The sequence below is a fragment of the Patiria miniata genome, unplaced genomic scaffold, assembly GCF_015706575.1.
Source record: "Patiria miniata isolate m_02_andy unplaced genomic scaffold, ASM1570657v1 HiC_scaffold_3, whole genome shotgun sequence".
Taxonomy (NCBI): Eukaryota; Metazoa; Echinodermata; class Asteroidea; order Valvatida; family Asterinidae; genus Patiria; species Patiria miniata.
In genome coordinates this window covers 20,417,978-20,435,883 of record NW_024037069.1, presented here as the reverse complement: position 1 = coordinate 20,435,883, position 17,906 = coordinate 20,417,978, and the positions used below count along the sequence as shown (strand labels likewise).

Below are 17,906 nucleotides of genomic sequence, written 5' to 3'. Positions count from 1 at the left end.
AAAGGCACCAGATAATTACGAAGATCCAAAGAATTAAATATGCTGCATGGTACCCAATTTCGTCAGGGCTTACTTTATTTCCAACCTAGGATGGGAACTTGCTTCCTGCATCCTGATTCGATAGCGCAATTTGCATGTATGAATGGATTTAAATCGTTTAATATTGATGTTGTTATTTCCAACGTGTATTATGCACGCGTTTTCACGTAATATTTGCGATTTGTCGCAATCATCGCAAAAAAATCTTTGCAAATATGTGCGATAATATTTGCGATGTTGCAAATGTGATTGCATGATTATATTTTCGATGTCGCAAATGTGATCGCATATAATTATCTTTGCAAATAATTATTATTTGCGATGTCACAAAATTATCGCAAATATTTTGTCACATAGTTTGCATGATATCATGTTGTACCGGGCTATTTTTTCCCCAAGAAACTAGAGCAAATTTGCCGTCTAAACGTACGTATAACGTATGGTACCCGACTTCTCTCCCGTATATGCACATGTTAACGGAATGCAGGCTGGAATTCAAACAACTTTAAGACCCTCTAGTTTCTTGAAAAATAGCCCGGTACAAAATGCAATCTGTGCAACAAAGTATGCTACAAAATTTGCAACATCGCAAACATTTGCAAAGAGTGTCTGTCTGATGTCGGTCTGTCTGTCTGTCTGATATGTCTGCAGGCTCTGATTTAAGTGTTTTGTAGGCCCTAGGCACCAGTGTTCCAGGCCCTTCTAGTTCTCCGCCCTAGGCACTGGCACCAAGTTCGTCATATTAAAGTACAAAGCACTGTACAAATCAAGTCAGGCCAAACTGGTGAACGTCCTATAGCTCTACAAGCCTGTTGGCACCAAGGGCGTCAATCGCTTCTTAAACGTGGGGGTTATAACATAGTCATGTGTATCTTGATCAGAACTAATGTGAGTGTCAATTAAGCCTAAACGGCGTGGGGGCGGGGCCCGCTTATAAGGGCCCTGAAAAAAAAATGGATTCTAGACGCTCTGTGGTGCGCTGATCTGAGGCAATTTCTGACTACTTTTCCAGTTAAAACCAAAAGAACATCATTCAAACATATTTTTCGACTTTGGAGTCATTGAATTAGCTATTCTGAGCTATAGAATCAAATATAGGCCAGATTTGTTTTATTCGGGGACGAAATAGTTGGGGGGGGGGGGGGGGACGACATTCCCCCTCCCCCGTCCCGCGCCGATCGACGCCCATGGTTGGCACCGTGGCTTCAGAACGACAGACTACACGTAAATACGTATAGGGGCTACATGACGTATGCCTATGTTGTTCCGTGTCTGTAAACTGTGAAATTGAACATTCTAAGAGAGACTCTATACAACTTTTAAAAAGTTTTCTCTGCGTGTCGGGGTATGTATGGGGGTAGGCCAATTTATGTGTTTTATGGCGCACTGCGGTATTGTGGTGTTCCCTAACAGAAAAGGAAATTTCATCAAGTTGTATTACACTCCCGTTCATAAATCGCGAGTTTTCTCATGTAGGCCTAGTATTGCCAAACTTCAAATTCATTCATTGAAATACTGGTACTTTTCCCTTATTAATGCTTGCTATTTAACCTCTGTGAACAATTTCGGTGTCATAAAATTTAATCCGAAATTCAAAACAGTGGCGTGCGGAAATTGGGCTCAAAAACGGCTGACTTTTTCCCCAACGTGGCGCACTTGAATAAATTTCGGAAAATTCCAAATTAACATTTAAGAATTTATGCAAAGTTGATAAATTCCGATAAACCATTATTATCTCTACTTACATACCCAACAAGAAGTTTGTCAGAAAATTATTTTCTTATTTTCAAACCGGGGTTCACTGTGCACTTCGAAATAAACTCGGAAAATCACGCCGAAATACATTTTTCTTCTAACTTTGTAACGGGGGTATAGATAAACTCGCGATATATGAACAGGAGTGTTTAGAACTTGATGAAATTTCCTTTCCTGTGAATTTTCAGTTATATAGGCCTAACTTAAATTTGCTCTAGCTCTTCTTTCCTTTTTCATTGTTTTCTTTTTCCTTTTTTCATTTGTTCACGTTGTAAACATATAGGTGTATAGTCTATGTTCTTTTTAATTCATCGCTGTACATACTGTCTGAAATTGTGAATTCTTGTTTACAGTCGTGTTATCTTGTTTGATCCTATCCTTCCCTGATGTGGCTTTCCTTTTGATCGATACAGTGTGCAGTGTGAATTTTTAATGTTAATTGTGACCTGTTCTGTCAAAAGCAGACGCTTCTGGGCAAAGGTTGAAATTAAGATAGGGCCAACTTAAAAACTCTGTGAGGGTGATTTCTTTTTTTATTTTCTAATTTTTGCATATTTGTAATCTTGAACATGTCTTAAATATACAATAAATATTTGAAACCCTAATTTGAACTCTAAATATAGTATTGTTGATGATTTGTTAAGGGATATCAGTTATAGAAATGTCACTTGAAACAGTCTTAAAATAGACCCCAAACTTGAACTGCCATTTTCTCCATTTTCTACTTTTCGACACGATGAACTTCAAAATAGCATAACTTTGCCCAGGAATGACCAGTTTCAAAAATTAAACCACCTATTAAAAGAAAAATGTACATATTTTAACAATATGCACAAATCTAATTTTTGACCTTAGGCCCAGAAAAGTCTGATTTTGACAGAACAGGTCACAATTTTGCTTAGTAGTTTTATGTATCCCATTCTGGTTTTTTAGGTTTGACGTGGCATTTGTGTAACTATTGTAACGAAATATTGCTTCGCGCACTGGGCTTCCGTAGCTGCTGAGCGCTGGTGCGCAGGCTGCGTTCCGTGCGGCAGTGCGCGTCGCTGGTGCTCTGCGTGCAGTGTATATAAGCGCGCTGCACGTGCGTCGCGGGCGTCTTTCCGCTGCTTGCTCTTGCTCCGTGCGGACGAAAGCAAGTACGCTCTGCCGTTGCTCGCTGGCTGTTGGATTGGTGGGATTAGGCTGTACCCCGTGAACCCTAGTTGCGGGGTGAGTAGCTGCGTCTTAGGCTTATCGGTCCCGATGTCTATTGTAATTACCCGATTGGTGATTGTTTGTGATTCTTAATTATAAAGTCCCCAAGAGATAATCATCGTTGGTGTGCGAATCAACCCTGTAATTAGCGCCTATATAGGAACCTGTGAATTACCTTGAATAAATCAACCAGTTCAAGTATATAAGCCTGGTGTGGTGCATAATCTTTGACGTGTCTACCCTTGTGTGGTGGGCGTGTGTGCGTGGTGTGCAGACCTAGGCGCCTGGAGGTAGACTTCCCCCAAAACGAGTCCGCCCCTCAGGCCTCTGCGGTTACCGCTCGTCGTGGAGGCCGAAGCCCATTATTTAGTCAGCGGCAGACGCCGCCTGGTAAAGTCCGCTACACTATGTAATTTTTCTTTGATTACAGTCCTTCATGCTTTAAGTCCAACATTTTTGCATTGAATTTGTTTGTTTGTTTTTGTGTTGTTAATGATCAAGTTTTCGTTGTTATTTTGCTGTATTTGTTATTGTGAAGCTTTGTAATAGAATTGCTTGAAATAAACGGAGTCTTGAACTCCACTGCGAAAGAAAAAAACCCTTCTAAAAACACGTCAATTGAGGGCGCACTGACCAGCTAGCGCGGGTGCAGCACGCGCGCAACAAACGTAAACATCGACTCCATAGCTGGGAAAAATGAAACATGACATGGTGCTCCAACCATGTGTTTATGCATTTTGTCACGGTAGGCATCATCATTCATTGTAATCGACCAGGCCTGCTCGGGCCCATCACAAGTCCCGTCCAAAGTAAATCTTTACTAAGTCCTTTTCACAAGAACAGCGCACGAATGCTTTTGTGACGGTTTATTTGCTTGTTTAGCTTAATTTGTAATGACTAAAGATAGACCCGTCATGCCCGTGAACGTGGCTTGTAAACGCCACGTTCACGGGTCTAGATTTAATACTAGTGAGGACTTGAGTGGGCTTCTGATCAACTTGTGTATCGATACGTTTCGTTCATATTCCTCCATGGTATGACTCGACTACACTTTTGCCATTTTCATTCCCAAATTCCCACATTGTCATCATGATAATATTGCTGACTATTTTTGCCTCCTTGTTTTATAAACAGATAGGCTGGGTGATCATTTAAACTGAAACGTAATGGGAATAATTCCCACACTTTTGTGATCAATTGTGATCACAATTTGTGATCATGCATTGTTATGATAATAACCTTTGTCATGTTTGTAACGTAGATTCCATTGACGTGTGTCAAGCAGCTGCACTTCATTCATAGTGCTAGCTATATCTGTCGGTGTACTTCCGGGTTCACCGGGTTGAACTGTCAAACGAGAACCGGTGCTGGTAGTTTTTTTTTTTTAAACTCTATGTTTATCAATGAATGAAGTCTTTGAACACTTGTCATCAATTCTCATGATTTTCCCAGCTGCCAACCAACGGGGATGCACGAAGTGTAGATACAAGACTGTCACATATCAGTTACATTATTTTTCAAACTGTAGCTTTCGTTTGAAAATTTCATCTGAACTGCTTGCAATTTAAAGAATAAAAAAGAATTGGTTCCAAATTCAAACTCTCGCATTAGTTGACTTGGTGGATCTTTAAACAAAACAGTGAAGGAAAGATTTCCATATATACGAAGTTCACTCAACACCCTGTGTACAAACCCTATGAGATTGGACTGAAAAATTCTAAGTGTTTTCTAAGAAAATGCTTGTATTTTCTCACCGCTCAAATTGACTTTGATGGCATGAAATTGCTAGCTGGGGGCTTGTTAGTCAATACAGAGGAAAATTAGTGAACTTCGTATATGGAAATCTTTCCAAAAGTGAATTTGAATTTATGGCATTGATCAGAATTAAAAAAAAGAAGAGTTTGATAGTTTAATTAACATGTTATTAATCAATGTGTTTTTCTTTGGATTTAATCAGTTTTCATATTTCTTTGTCTCAATTATTGAAGATCCTTGTTTGATAAACCTGTGCCTAAATGGTGCAACGTGCCAGTTCGTTTCGTCGATTTCCTACAGGTGTCAGTGCAGGGATGGGTATAACGGGCCACTTTGTGGACACCGAGATACAGGTGAAGCATAAATCATTTATTCATCTTGTCCAAAATAAAAGCAGGAAGCTGTGATTTTTTATAGAATGGAACTCCGAGTCTACTTTGCCCTTGAATAGTTGTAGTGCATAATACTTAAAATAAAAAATTAAAAAATTTGACGTGTTTATTTCACAAATCCCTCTTTATTAGAGTTATAAAGCACTATGTCTATGTATATTAAGTGTTATTGATTATATTTGTCTCCGTTTTTAGCTGGCGAATGCCCACCGCCTACCGGTGCAGGAATCTGCGTTGAGGCGTGTTCTAGTGATTCCTCGTGTCCTGATCGACAGAAATGTTGTTCTAATGGATGTGGCCATGTCTGCACCACTCCTGTGCCAGGTAAGCACTACGCAGCTAGGAGCGATACACCTATAACTGAACACATTCCTCGCAAAGACAGTAGAACCTCATCAACTTGTTGCAAATGAAAGAATGAAACCAGTCCATTACGGTAGACAAAATAAAGAGCAAATGAAGTTATTCACAGAGTTAGTGACAAATTTGTACTTAAACTGAATGATGATAACTGAGACGTGGTTTTGTACAGGTCATAATTCCCACGTTTTTGTGATAAATTGTGAAAATAATGATCTTTTTTTACAGTTTCTGTTGACGTGTGTCAATCTGCTCCGTGTCAAAACGGCGGCATCTGTACTTCATTCAACGGTAGCTATACCTGCCATTGTACTTCCGGGTTCACCGGGTTCAACTGTCAAACGGGAACCGGCACTGGTAAGTGCTGAGAATGATGTCATTGAAATATCCTTCTCATGAGAATTTTGTATTGATTTAATTGATTGCTGCATGATAAAGTTCTGTAGGCTGACCCTGTTGACTCCATCCTGGTAGATGTCTGGTGCTTATCTGTGACGGAAACCCTCTTGGTCGTTACAAGTTCAACTACCAGGGCTTTTCACTGTAAAGAATGATGGGCAAAACAACAAGAATATATGGCACAGCAGTGGCATAGCCACAGCCACCCAGGGGTTGGGGTGGGGGGGGGGGGGGGGGGGGGTAGGGGGAAGGGGGTATATACCCCCCCCCCAATATTTGTACAGACTGCCCATTTGTATACAAGTGCCCTTTTGTGACCTGGTTTTACCCCCCCCCCCAAATAACGTTTATGAAGAGTGCCCTTTTTAAAACAAGTCCCCTGTCTTATCAGCGGCCATTGACGAGTACCCTTTTTGAAATTTCACGCGACCATTGGCACCACCTATTGTCTGAAAAGCGCCACCTATTGTCTGATAGTGTCCATGATCGTCTGGTTTAAACAACACCCTCATAGGAAGATGGTACCAGGGCCCCTCCCTCCCCTCTCGGTTTATAGGGACATCCAAGTGACCAGAGAAAAGGCACTGTCTACATTTGATTTCGGCACGGATGTGCGAGTGCCCTTTTCAGGACCTTTTTACCCCCTAATAAAACTGACCTTAATTCGGGCATTTCACAATGCAGTGCGCCACCAAGAGTTTGCCGTGGAGAGTCCATTATTCAAGTTTACGGTCGACAAAACATGGCCCATTTGAGTGAGTGTCAGTAGACAACTTGAGCTAATTTGTTAAAGATTGGGGCATAGCGTTCAGCCGCCTTACAAAAAAACTCCACATTGATAAAGAGAAAAGAAAAGGGCAAACAAATACTTGAATCATGCTTACGAAAATACTGACTGGAAAAAAACTAACAATTTCAAATGTCCCGCGCTGCGAATTTGTCGACCATTTCCCACAATGCACCGGAAAAAATGAACTCTCCGTGGCAAACTCTTGGTGGCGCACTGCATTGTGAAACACCTGAATTGCTGCAGCACTGCATAGGAATGTTTGGTACAGAGATTTGCAACCATCCACATCAATCTTCTTTCAACTAAGTTCAAACCATTTTGGCGTCCACTCAAATGAATCACATTTTTGTTTTCTAATTTCTTGAAGATTACTGTTCATCTCACCCATGTCTGAATGGAGGGCGTTGTGTGTCTTCGGCCAACTCATACCAGTGTGATTGCACACCAGGATATGTCGGTGTTCGATGTGATATAGGTATAAACGCAAACAACTTTACCACATAGGCCTACACAATAATTGTCCCCTCAAGTTCCCTTAAGTTTTATATTTTCAAACCAGTCTAAAACATAGTGTTTAATACCGGCCAAGCACATATTCCCTTAATTTATTCACACTCTGGCAATAAATAATTGCCAAATCTTTTGAACTTTTTCAACCCGGAGTGTTATAATTATGTATCAGGTTGCACGAAAGAAGAATTTGAGTAAATGAATCTTTTTTTCTTTGATTCTATTAGAAATAAATGAATGTGCATCTAATCCATGCCTTAATGGCGGTGTATGCAGCAACGGTGTAGGCAGATATGTGTGCTCCTGTAGGTCAGTCTATACCGGTACACACTGTGAGGTGTACGGTCATACATCAACAACGCCCAGCCCAACCCCAGGTTAGTTACTCATGATTTCCTTGGACTTCTTGTAGATGAAGGCATTGTTCAACTAGAAGACGAACACGAACAAGCTGGGAACCAGTGAAAGCAATATAAATCACATGACTAGTTCAGCTGGTAACCTCGCTTCTCTGAAACAATTTCTTTTGTAGCCGGCAATTTATGCACTTTACAACTGTGGGCTGAAATCTCCTTAACTGCTTGGTTTTTAAATCAAAGTATTAGAGTGGGCTGATATTCTATCCTTAGCAAGGACGTCTTCAGATGCATACATATAGAAGGGATAGAAAAGGAAATCTAAGAAAAAGTAAGTTAGTTCTTCCAAGTAGAAAGATAATTACTGAGGTTACACTTTAACTTTCCACAGCAATATGAGTGGTGGTTGAATTGGAGTTGACAGTTAAAGTAAACAGACATACACATAATAAAGATTCACGTCTCAATCTTGCCTCCTTGTTTTGTAAACAGAAAGGCCGGGCCAGTGCCCAGCGCCTACCGGTGCAGGAATCTGCGTTGAGGCCTGTTCTAGTGATTCCTCGTGTCCTAATCAACAGAAATGTTGTTCTAATGGATGTGGACATGCCTGCGTTAATCCCGTGTCAGGTAAGCATAACTAGGAAATAGTTTGGAAGGTGTCTGTTCACATGTGAGAGTTAGAGTCCATATCATGTGAAAAGACACCAGACTTCATAGGAGTCTAAATTTCATAGACACCAATCGAACGTAAGAAGTTGACCTAATTGGGATTTGCACCTGGGCCAAATGTTAGAGAGATGCTGGGCAGATATAAGCTTAGCAAGTTTGTAAGCTGAGAGAAAAACCCATGAAGACACAAACAAAAAACCTCAAAACCAATATAAAACACACCCACCCAAAAAAGGGAAAATCGGTCAAATTCCATTTACAGCACGTTGTACAGCGTGTGTCAATAAAAACGCAGGATTAGAAACAAAAATATTAAGAATATAAACCACCCCTATTCATCATAATGTTAACCCTCTTTTCAAAGTACCTTTCCTTCTCTTCACTATGCTTTTTATCCCATCTCATTTGGACAATCCTGTCCAGAGATAGAGTACATTGAAGAAGGGTTATAAATTCCAAGCTGGTCTGATTTGTGAAATCACACGTACCTAATGAAAGGTTTGAATTCAGTACAGGTGAAAGTATTTGTGGATCACAAAGAAGGACATGTGTGGCAGGATTAGGCATTGATATGTCAGAGACGACATTCATGATGCTTTGAAACAATGATAGTCCAGTTATTAAATTTAAGTGATACTTATCATCAGTTGTTTCAAAGAAAGTTTTGTTCTGGTTTAATTGTCTTCAATGCATACCTGCATTGTACATAACTGGTCGTTGTGTTAAGGTCATTGAATCAGACCAACCCGCTTCAGAAGGGCTTCACAAAACTTGTCATAACTTTTGAACCAAAAGTCCAAATTCCACCAAACAAAAATCTTGTCAAAGATGAAATTATGGACAATCAAATCCTTATCAAATTAGGCACACCAGTAGCATAATTTTCTCAGAAAAAAAATCGCTTTGAATCCTGCGTTTTTATTGACACACGCTGTAGTTTAGACTTTAACTTTATTTTGCTAGAAACATGTTTTCTTACTCAACAAATGTTTGCATTGGACTGCTCCATTCCTCGATCTTGTGTTACTAGTGTAATTATTCCACCTTTTTGAAAAAGACAAATATGTCTTTCCTCTGAACTATAAGATTACCAGGATGTTACAGAACTATTTGTCCCATTGTGATTTCATTAACGACGCTATTTTTTACTGAAATCGATCACTTCAATACACTTTTCTTGTTCTTCAGATGTCTGCAATCCGAACCCTTGTCTTAATGGCGGTAACTGTTATCAAAGCTATACATCGCCGGGGTCTTACACATGTATTTGCGCCGATGGATTCTACGGATCAAACTGCGAGACAAGTTCAGGTCAGTGCAGTTTATATCCAACTTTTGAAAGAAAGCAAATTTACAAACTGGTGGTTGAATAGGAGTTGACAGTTAAAGTAAACAGACATACACAAAATAAAGATTCATGTCTCAATCTTGCCTCCTTGTTTTGTAAACAGAGAGGCCAGGCCAATGCCCACCACCTACCGTTTTTGGAATCTGCGTTGAGGCGTGTTCTAGTGATTCCTCGTGTCCTGATCGACAGAAATGTTGTTCTAATGGATGTGGCCATGCCTGCACCACTCCTGTGCCAGGTAAGCACCACCACAGCTAGGAGCAATACACCTATAACTGAACACATTCCTCGCAAAGAAAGTATCAGCTGATTTTCATCAACTTGTTGCACAAGAAAGAATGAAAACCTTCGAACGGTAGACAAAATAAAGAGCAAATGAAGTTATTCACAGAGAGTTAGTCACAAATTTTGATTTAGACTGAATGATGATAACTGAGACGTGATTTTGTACAGGACAAAAATAATTCCAACATTTTTGTGCTAAATCGTGAAAATAATGACCTTCTCTTGCAGTTTCTGTTGACGTGTGTCAATCTGCTCCGTGTCAAAACGGCGGCATCTGTACTTCATTCAACGGTAGCTATACCTGCCATTGTACTTCCGGGTTCACCGGGTTCAACTGTCAAACGGGAACCGGCACTGGTAAGTGCTGATAAAGTGTCATTGAAATATCCTCATGAGAATTTCGTATTGATTTAATTGATTGCTGCATGATAAAGTTCTGTAGGCTGACCCTGTTGACTCCATCCTGGTAGATGTCTGGAGCTTATCTGTGAGGGAAACCCTCTTGGTCGTTACAAGTTCAACTACCAGGGATTTTCACTGTAAAGAATGATGGGGAAAACAACAAAAATATATGGCACAGCAGTGGCATAGCTACCCAGGAGTTGGGGGGTTGGGGGGGGGGGGGGGGGGGGGGGGTAGGGGAAGGGGGTATATACCCCCTCCCCAATATTTTGTACCGACTGCCCATTTGTATACAAGTGCCCTTTTGTGACCTGCTTTTACCCCCCCCCCCCCAATAACGTTTATGAAGAGTGCCCTTTTTTTAAACAAATCCCCTTGTCTTATCAGCGGCCATTTACAAGTACCCTTTTTGAAATTTCACGCGACCATTGGCAGTTGTGCTGGCCTGAAAAGCGCCACCTATTGTCTGATAGTGTCCATGATCGTGTGGTTTAAAAAACGCCCTCATAGGAAGATGGTACCAGGGCCCCTCCCTCCCCCCACCCCTCGGTTTTGATTTTAGGGACGTCCAAGTGACCAGAGAAAAGGCACTGTCTACATTTGATTTCGGCCCGGATGTGCGAGTGCCCTTTTCAGGACCTTTTTACCCCCTAATAAAACTGACCTTAATTCGGGCGTTTCACAATGCAGTGCGCCACCAAGAGTTTGCCGTGGAAAGTCCATTATTCAAGTTTACGGTCGACAAAACATGGCCCATTTGAACGAGTGTCAGTAGACAACTTGAGCTAATTTGTTATAGATCGGGGCATTGCGTTCAGCCGCCTTACAAAAAAACTCCACAAAGAGAAAAGAAAAGGGCAAATGGATACTCGAATCATGCTTACGAAACTACTGACTGGAAAAAACTAACAATTTCAAATGTCCCGCGCTGCGAATTTGTCGACCATTTCCCACAATGCACCGGAAGAAATGAACTCTCTGTGGCAAACTCTTGGTGGCGCACTGCATTGTGAAACGTCCGAATTGCTGCAGCACTGCATAGGAATGTTTGGTACAGAGATTTGCAACCATCCACATCAATCTTCTTTCAACTAAGTTCAAACCATTTTGGCGTCCACTCGAATGAATCACATTTTTGTTTTCTAATTTCTTGAAGATTACTGTTCATCTCACCCATGTCTGAATGGAGGGCGTTGTGTGTCTTCGGCCAACTCATACCAGTGTGATTGCACACCAGGATATGTCGGTGTTCGATGTGATACAGGTATAAACGCAAACAACTTTACCACATAGGCCTACACAATAATTGTCCCCTCAAGTTCCCTTAAGTTTTATATTTTCAAACTTGCAACATCAAATTTGATTCGGATGGAGTTCTGTGGGAGTACCGTCAATTTTAGCACAATGTTTTATTTCATAATAACGTTTTCTCGTTGCTAAATGGGAACTGACCAAACATCATAAGAAAGTAGAAACTTATTTCTATCAACTTTTTGCAAATAAATCAATGCAAATAGTTTTTCTACTAGTAGGCAAAATAAATGAGCAAATGAAGATATTCATTGATTTAATGACGATTTCTGATTTTAAATGAATAATGATGACTGAAACGTAATTCATAAACACCTATTAAGACAGTTTACCCATACCTAATTGGTCGAGAGCGCATCTTGTGGCCAGTTTGATATGGTTGATAAAGACATGGCTAGCTGGTCTTAAACAGTTTTCCAGTGTCACATGAAATTGGGACTCCTATGACATCTGGAGTCGTTACCATTGTATTAGTTGAATCCTCAGGTAGGCATGTGCAGTACTACCAGCGAGTCGGTATTTTATCGTCCTAATTTATCGTACTGCATTCTGCGCTACATCATGCAGTACGCGCATCGCGCACGCCAGTCTCCATATAAGGCATTGTTTACGACTGACTTGTGAGAGGGCCATACCATAGCATAGCTTGAGGGGTGTTTTGAAAATAAGAAGTGAAATTGTTGAACAAAATGGTTGGAAATTTATAATTATTGACTAGTTTTGACTTATCACCCTCGCCTTCCACTCAGGTAATTATCAGCATCCAGACTCCAACCAGTCTAAAACATAGTGTTTAATACCGGCCAAGCACATATTCCCTTAATTTATTCACACTCTGGCAATAAATAATTGCCCAATCTTTTGAACTTTTTCAACCCGGAGTGTTATAATAATGTATCAGGTTGCACAGAGAAGAATTTGAGTAAATGAATCTTTTTTCTTTGATTCTATTAGGAATAAATGAATGTGCATCTAATCCATGCCTTAATGGCGGTGTATGCAGCGACGGTGTAGGCAGATATGTGTGCTCCTGTAGGTCAGTCTATACCGGTACACACTGTGAGGTGTACGGTCATACATCAACAACGCCCAGCCCAACCCCAGGTTAGTTACTCATGATTTCCTTGGAGTTCTTGTAGATGAAGGCATTGTTTAACTAGAAGACGAACACAAACAAGCTGGGAACCAGTGAAAGCAATATAAATCACATGACTAGTTCAGCTTGTAACCTCGCTTCTCTGAAACAATTTCTTTTGTAGCCGGCAATTTATGCACTTTACAACTGTGGGCTGAAATCTCCTTAACTGCTTGGTTTTTAAATCAAAGTATTAGAGTGGGCTGATATTCTTTCCTTAGCAAGGACGTCTTCAGATGCCTACATATAGAAGGGATAGAAAAGGAAATCTAAGAAAAAGGAAATTAATTCTTCCAAGTAGAAAGATAATTACTGAGGGTCTTTAACTTTCCACAGCAATATGAGTAGTGGTTGAATTGGAGCTGAAAGTTAAAAGTATTAACAGACATTAACCAAATAAAAATAAATATCTCAATCTTGCTTCCTTGTTTGGTAAACAGAAAGGCCGGGCCAATGCCCACCGCCTACCGGTGCAGGAATCTGTGTTGAGGCGTGTTCTAGTGATTCCTCGTGTCCTGAACCACAGAAATGTTGTTCTAATGGATGTGGACATGCCTGCCTTAATCCCGTGTCAGGTAAGCATAACTAGGAAATGGTTTGGAAAGTGTCCGTCCACATGTGAAGGTTAGAGTCCATGTCCAGTAAAAAGACACCATACATCATAGGAGTTTTAATTTCATAGACACCGATCGAACGTAACATTAGTTGACCTAATCGAGATTCGCACCTGGTCCAAATGTTAGAGAGATGCTGGGCAGATATAAGCTTAGCAAGTTTATAAGTTAAGCAAAAAACCCATGAAGACACAAACAAAAAACCTCAAAACCAATATAAAACACTCCCACCCCAAAAAAGGAAAATCGGTCAAATTCCATTTACAGCACGTTGTAGTTAAGACTTTTTTGTTGCTAGAAACATGTTTTCTTACTCAACAAATGTTTGCATTGGACTGCTCCATTTCTCGATCTTGTGTTACTAGTGTAATAATTCCACCTTTTTATAAAAGACAAATAAGTCTTTCTTCTGAGCTATAAGATTACCAGGATGTTACAGAACTATTTGTCCCATTGTGATTTCATTAACGACGCTATTTTTTACTGAAATTGATCACTTCAATACACTTTTCTTGTTCTTCAGATATCTGCAATCCGAACCCTTGTCTTAATGGCGGTAACTGTTATCAAAGCTATACATCGCCGGGGTCTTACACATGTATTTGCGCCGATGGATTCTACGGATCAAACTGCGAAACAAGTTCAGGTCAGTGCAGTTTATATCCAACTTTTGAAAGAAAGCAAATTTACAAACTGGTGGTTGAATAGGAGTTGACAGTTAAAGTAAACAGACATACACAAAATAAAGATTCATGTCTCAATCTTGCCTCCTTGTTTTGTAAACAGAGAGGCCAGGCCAATGCCCACCACCTACCGGTGCAGGAATCTGCGTTGAGGCGTGTTCTAGTGATTCCTCGTGTCCTGATCGACAGAAATGTTGTTCTAATGGATGTGGCCATGCCTGCACCACTCCTGTGCCAGGTAAGCACCACCACAGCTAGGAGCAATACACCTATAACTGAACACATTCCTCGCAAAGAAAGTATCAGCTGATTTTCATCAACTTGTTGCACAAGAAAGAATGAAAACCTTCGAACGGTAGACAAAATAAAGAGCAAATGAAGTTATTCACAGAGAGTTAGTCACAAATTTTGATTTAGACTGAATGATGATAACTGAGATGTGATTTTGTACAGGACAAAAATAATTCCAACATTTTTGTGCTAAATCGTGAAAATAATGACCTTCTCTTGCAGTTTCTGTTGACGTGTGTCAATCTGCTCCGTGTCAAAACGGCGGCATCTGTACTTCATTCAACGGTAGCTATACCTGCCATTGTACTTCCGGGTTCACCGGGTTCAACTGTCAAACGGGAACCGGCACTGGTAAGTGCTGATAAAGTGTCATTGAAATATCCTTCTCATGAGAATTTCGTATTGATTTAATTGATTGCTGCATGATAAAGTTCTGTAGGCTGACCCTGTTGACTCCATCCTGGTAGATGTCTGGAGCTTATCTGTGAGGGAAACCCTCTTGGTCTTTACAAGTTCAACTACCAGGGATTTTCACTGTAAAGAATGATGGGGAAAACAACAAAAATATATGGCACAGCAGTGGCATAGCTACCCAGGAGTTGGGGGGTTGGGGTGGGGGGGGGGGGGGTAGGGGAAGGGGGTATATACCCCCTCCCCAATATTTTGTACCGACTGCCCATTTGTATACAAGTGCCCTTTTGTGACCTGCTTTTACCCCCCCCCCCCCAATAACGTTTATGAAGAGTGCCCTTTTTTTAAACAAATCCCCTTGTCTTATCAGCGGCCATTTACAAGTACCCTTTTTGAAATTTCACGCGACCATTGGCAGTTGTGCTGGCCTGAAAAGCGCCACCTATTGTCTGATAGTGTCCATGATCGTGTGGTTTAAAAAACGCCCTCATAGGAAGATGGTACCAGGGCCCCTCCCTCCCCCCACCCCTCGGTTTTGATTTTAGGGACGTCCAAGTGACCAGAGAAAAGGCACTGTCTACATTTGATTTCGGCCCGGATGTGCGAGTGCCCTTTTCAGGACCTTTTTACCCCCTAATAAAACTGACCTTAATTCGGGCGTTTCACAATGCAGTGCGCCACCAAGAGTTTGCCGTGGAAAGTCCATTATTCAAGTTTACGGTCGACAAAACATGGCCCATTTGAACGAGTGTCAGTAGACAACTTGAGCTAATTTGTTATAGATCGGGGCATTGCGTTCAGCCGCCTTACAAAAAAACTCCACAAAGAGAAAAGAAAAGGGCAAATGGATACTCGAATCATGCTTACGAAACTACTGACTGGAAAAAACTAACAATTTCAAATGTCCCGCGCTGCGAATTTGTCGACCATTTCCCACAATGCACCGGAAGAAATGAACTCTCTGTGGCAAACTCTTGGTGGCGCACTGCATTGTGAAAACGTCCGAATTGCTGCAGCACTGCATAGGAATGTTTGGTACAGAGATTTGCAACCATCCACATCAATCTTCTTTCAACTAAGTTCAAACCATTTTGGCGTCCACTCGAATGAATCACATTTTTGTTTTCTAATTTCTTGAAGATTACTGTTCATCTCACCCATGTCTGAATGGAGGGCTTTGTGTTTCTACGACCAACTCATACCAGTGTGATTGCACACCAGGATATGTCGGTGTTCGATGTGATATAGGTATAAACGCAAACAACTTTACCACATAGGCCTACACAATAATTGTCCCTCAAGTTCCCTTAAGTTTTATATTTTCAAACTTGCAACATCAAATTTGATTTGGATGGAGTTCTGTGGGAGTACCGTCAATTTTAGCACAATGTTTTATTTCATAATAACGTTTTCTCGTTGCTAAATGGGAACTGACCAAACATCATAAGAAAGTAGAAACTTATTTCTATCAACTTTTTGCAAATAAATCAATGCAAATAGTTTTTCTACTAGTAGGCAAAATAAATGAGCAAATGAAGATATTCATTGATTTAATGACGATTTCTGATTTTAAATGAATAATGATGACTGAAACGTAATTCATAAACACCTATTAAGACAGTTTACCCATACCTAATTGGTTGAGAGCGCATCTTGTGGCCAGTTTGATATGGTTGATAAAGACATGGCTAGCTGGTCTTAAACAGTTTTCCAGTGTCACATGAAATTGGGACTCCTATGACATCTGGAGTCGTTACCATTGTATTAGTTGAATCCTCAGGTAGGCATGTGCAGTACTACCAGCGAGTCGGTATTTTATCGTCCTAATTTTACACTTCACTGGCATAGCTGCATTCTGCGCTACATCATGCAGTACGCGCATCGCGCACGCCAATCTCCATATAAGGCATTGTTTACGACTGACTTGTGAGAGGGCAATACCATAGCATAGCTTGATGGGTGTTTTGAAAATAAGAAGTGAAATTGTTTAACAAAATGGTTGGAAATTTATAATTATTGACTAGGTTTGACTTATCACCCTCGCCTTCCACTCAGGTAATTATCAGCATCCAGACTCCAACCAGTCTAAAACATAGTGTTTAATACCGGCCAAGCACATATTCCCTTAATTTATTCACACTCTGGCAATAAATAATTGCCAAATCTTTTGAACTTTTTCAACCCGGAGTGTTATAATAATGTATCAGGTTGCATGAAAGAAGAATTTGAGTAAATGAATCTTTTTTTCTTTGATTCTATTAGGAATAAATGAATGTGCATCTAATCCATGCCTTAATGGCGGTGTATGCAGCAACGGTGTAGGCAGATATGTGTGCTCCTGTAGGTCAGTCTATACCGGTACACACTGTGAGGTGTACGGTCATACATCAACAACGCCCAGCCCAACCCCAGGTTAGTTACTCATGATTTCCTTGGAGTTCTTGTAGATGAAGGCATTGTTCAACTAGAAGACAAACACGAACAAGCTGGGAACCAGTGAAAGCAATATAAATCACATGACTAGTTCAGCTGGTAACCTCGCTTCTCTGAAACAATTTTTTTTGTAGCCAGCCGGCAATTTATGCACTTTACAACTGTGGGCTGAAATCTCCTTAACTGCTAGGTTTTTAAATCAAAGTATTAGAGTGGGCTGATATTCTATCCTTAGCAAGGACGTCTTCAGATGCCTACATATAGAAGGGATAGAAAAGGAAATCTAAGAAAAGGAAAATTAGTTCTTCCAAGTGGAAAGATAATTACTGAGGTTAAACTTTAACTTTCCACAGCAATATGAGTGGTTGTTGAATAGGAGCTGAAAGTTAAAAGTATTAACAGACATTCACCAAATAAAAAGAAATATCTCAATCTTGCCTCCTTGTTTGGTAAACAGAAAGGCCGGGCCAATGCCCAGCGCCTACCGGTGCAGGAATCTGCGTTGAGGCCTGTTCTAGTGATTCCTCGTGTCCTGAACCGCAGAAATGTTGTTCCAATGGATGTGGACATGGCTGCGTTAATCCCGTGTCAGGTAAGCATAACTAGGAAATAGTTTGGGAAGTGACAGGTCACATGTGAACCTGCTAGGAGCCCATATCAAGTGAGAGAGACCAGACTTTATAGGAGTCCAGATTTCGTAGACACCAGTCCAACGTAAAAAGTTGACTGAATCGGGATTTGCACCTGGGGCAAATGTTAGTAAACAGCTGT

At 40.7% G+C, this 17,906-nt stretch overlaps 1 protein-coding gene across 1 annotated transcript in view; it reads left to right on the top strand.

The window, feature by feature from the left end:
- The first annotated feature begins 5,284 nt into the window (after positions 1–5,284).
- LOC119736545 (neurogenic locus notch homolog protein 1-like) overlaps positions 5,285–17,906 on the top strand; it is a 36,332-nt gene continuing 23,710 nt past the window's right edge. The window contains exons 1-17 of the mRNA XM_038210559.1: positions 5,285–5,303; positions 5,334–5,462; positions 5,727–5,855; positions 7,055–7,162; positions 7,425–7,574; positions 8,046–8,180; positions 9,411–9,533; positions 9,674–9,808; positions 10,084–10,212; positions 11,414–11,521; positions 12,523–12,672; positions 13,144–13,278; positions 13,841–13,963; positions 14,104–14,238; positions 14,514–14,642; positions 15,843–15,950; positions 16,965–17,114. Of these exons, the coding sequence (XP_038066487.1) occupies positions 5,285–5,303; positions 5,334–5,462; positions 5,727–5,855; positions 7,055–7,162; positions 7,425–7,574; positions 8,046–8,180; positions 9,411–9,533; positions 9,674–9,808; positions 10,084–10,212; positions 11,414–11,521; positions 12,523–12,672; positions 13,144–13,278; positions 13,841–13,963; positions 14,104–14,238; positions 14,514–14,642; positions 15,843–15,950; positions 16,965–17,114 (2,095 nt within the window). The remainder of the gene's footprint in view (positions 5,304–5,333; positions 5,463–5,726; positions 5,856–7,054; positions 7,163–7,424; positions 7,575–8,045; positions 8,181–9,410; positions 9,534–9,673; positions 9,809–10,083; positions 10,213–11,413; positions 11,522–12,522; positions 12,673–13,143; positions 13,279–13,840; positions 13,964–14,103; positions 14,239–14,513; positions 14,643–15,842; positions 15,951–16,964; positions 17,115–17,906) is intronic.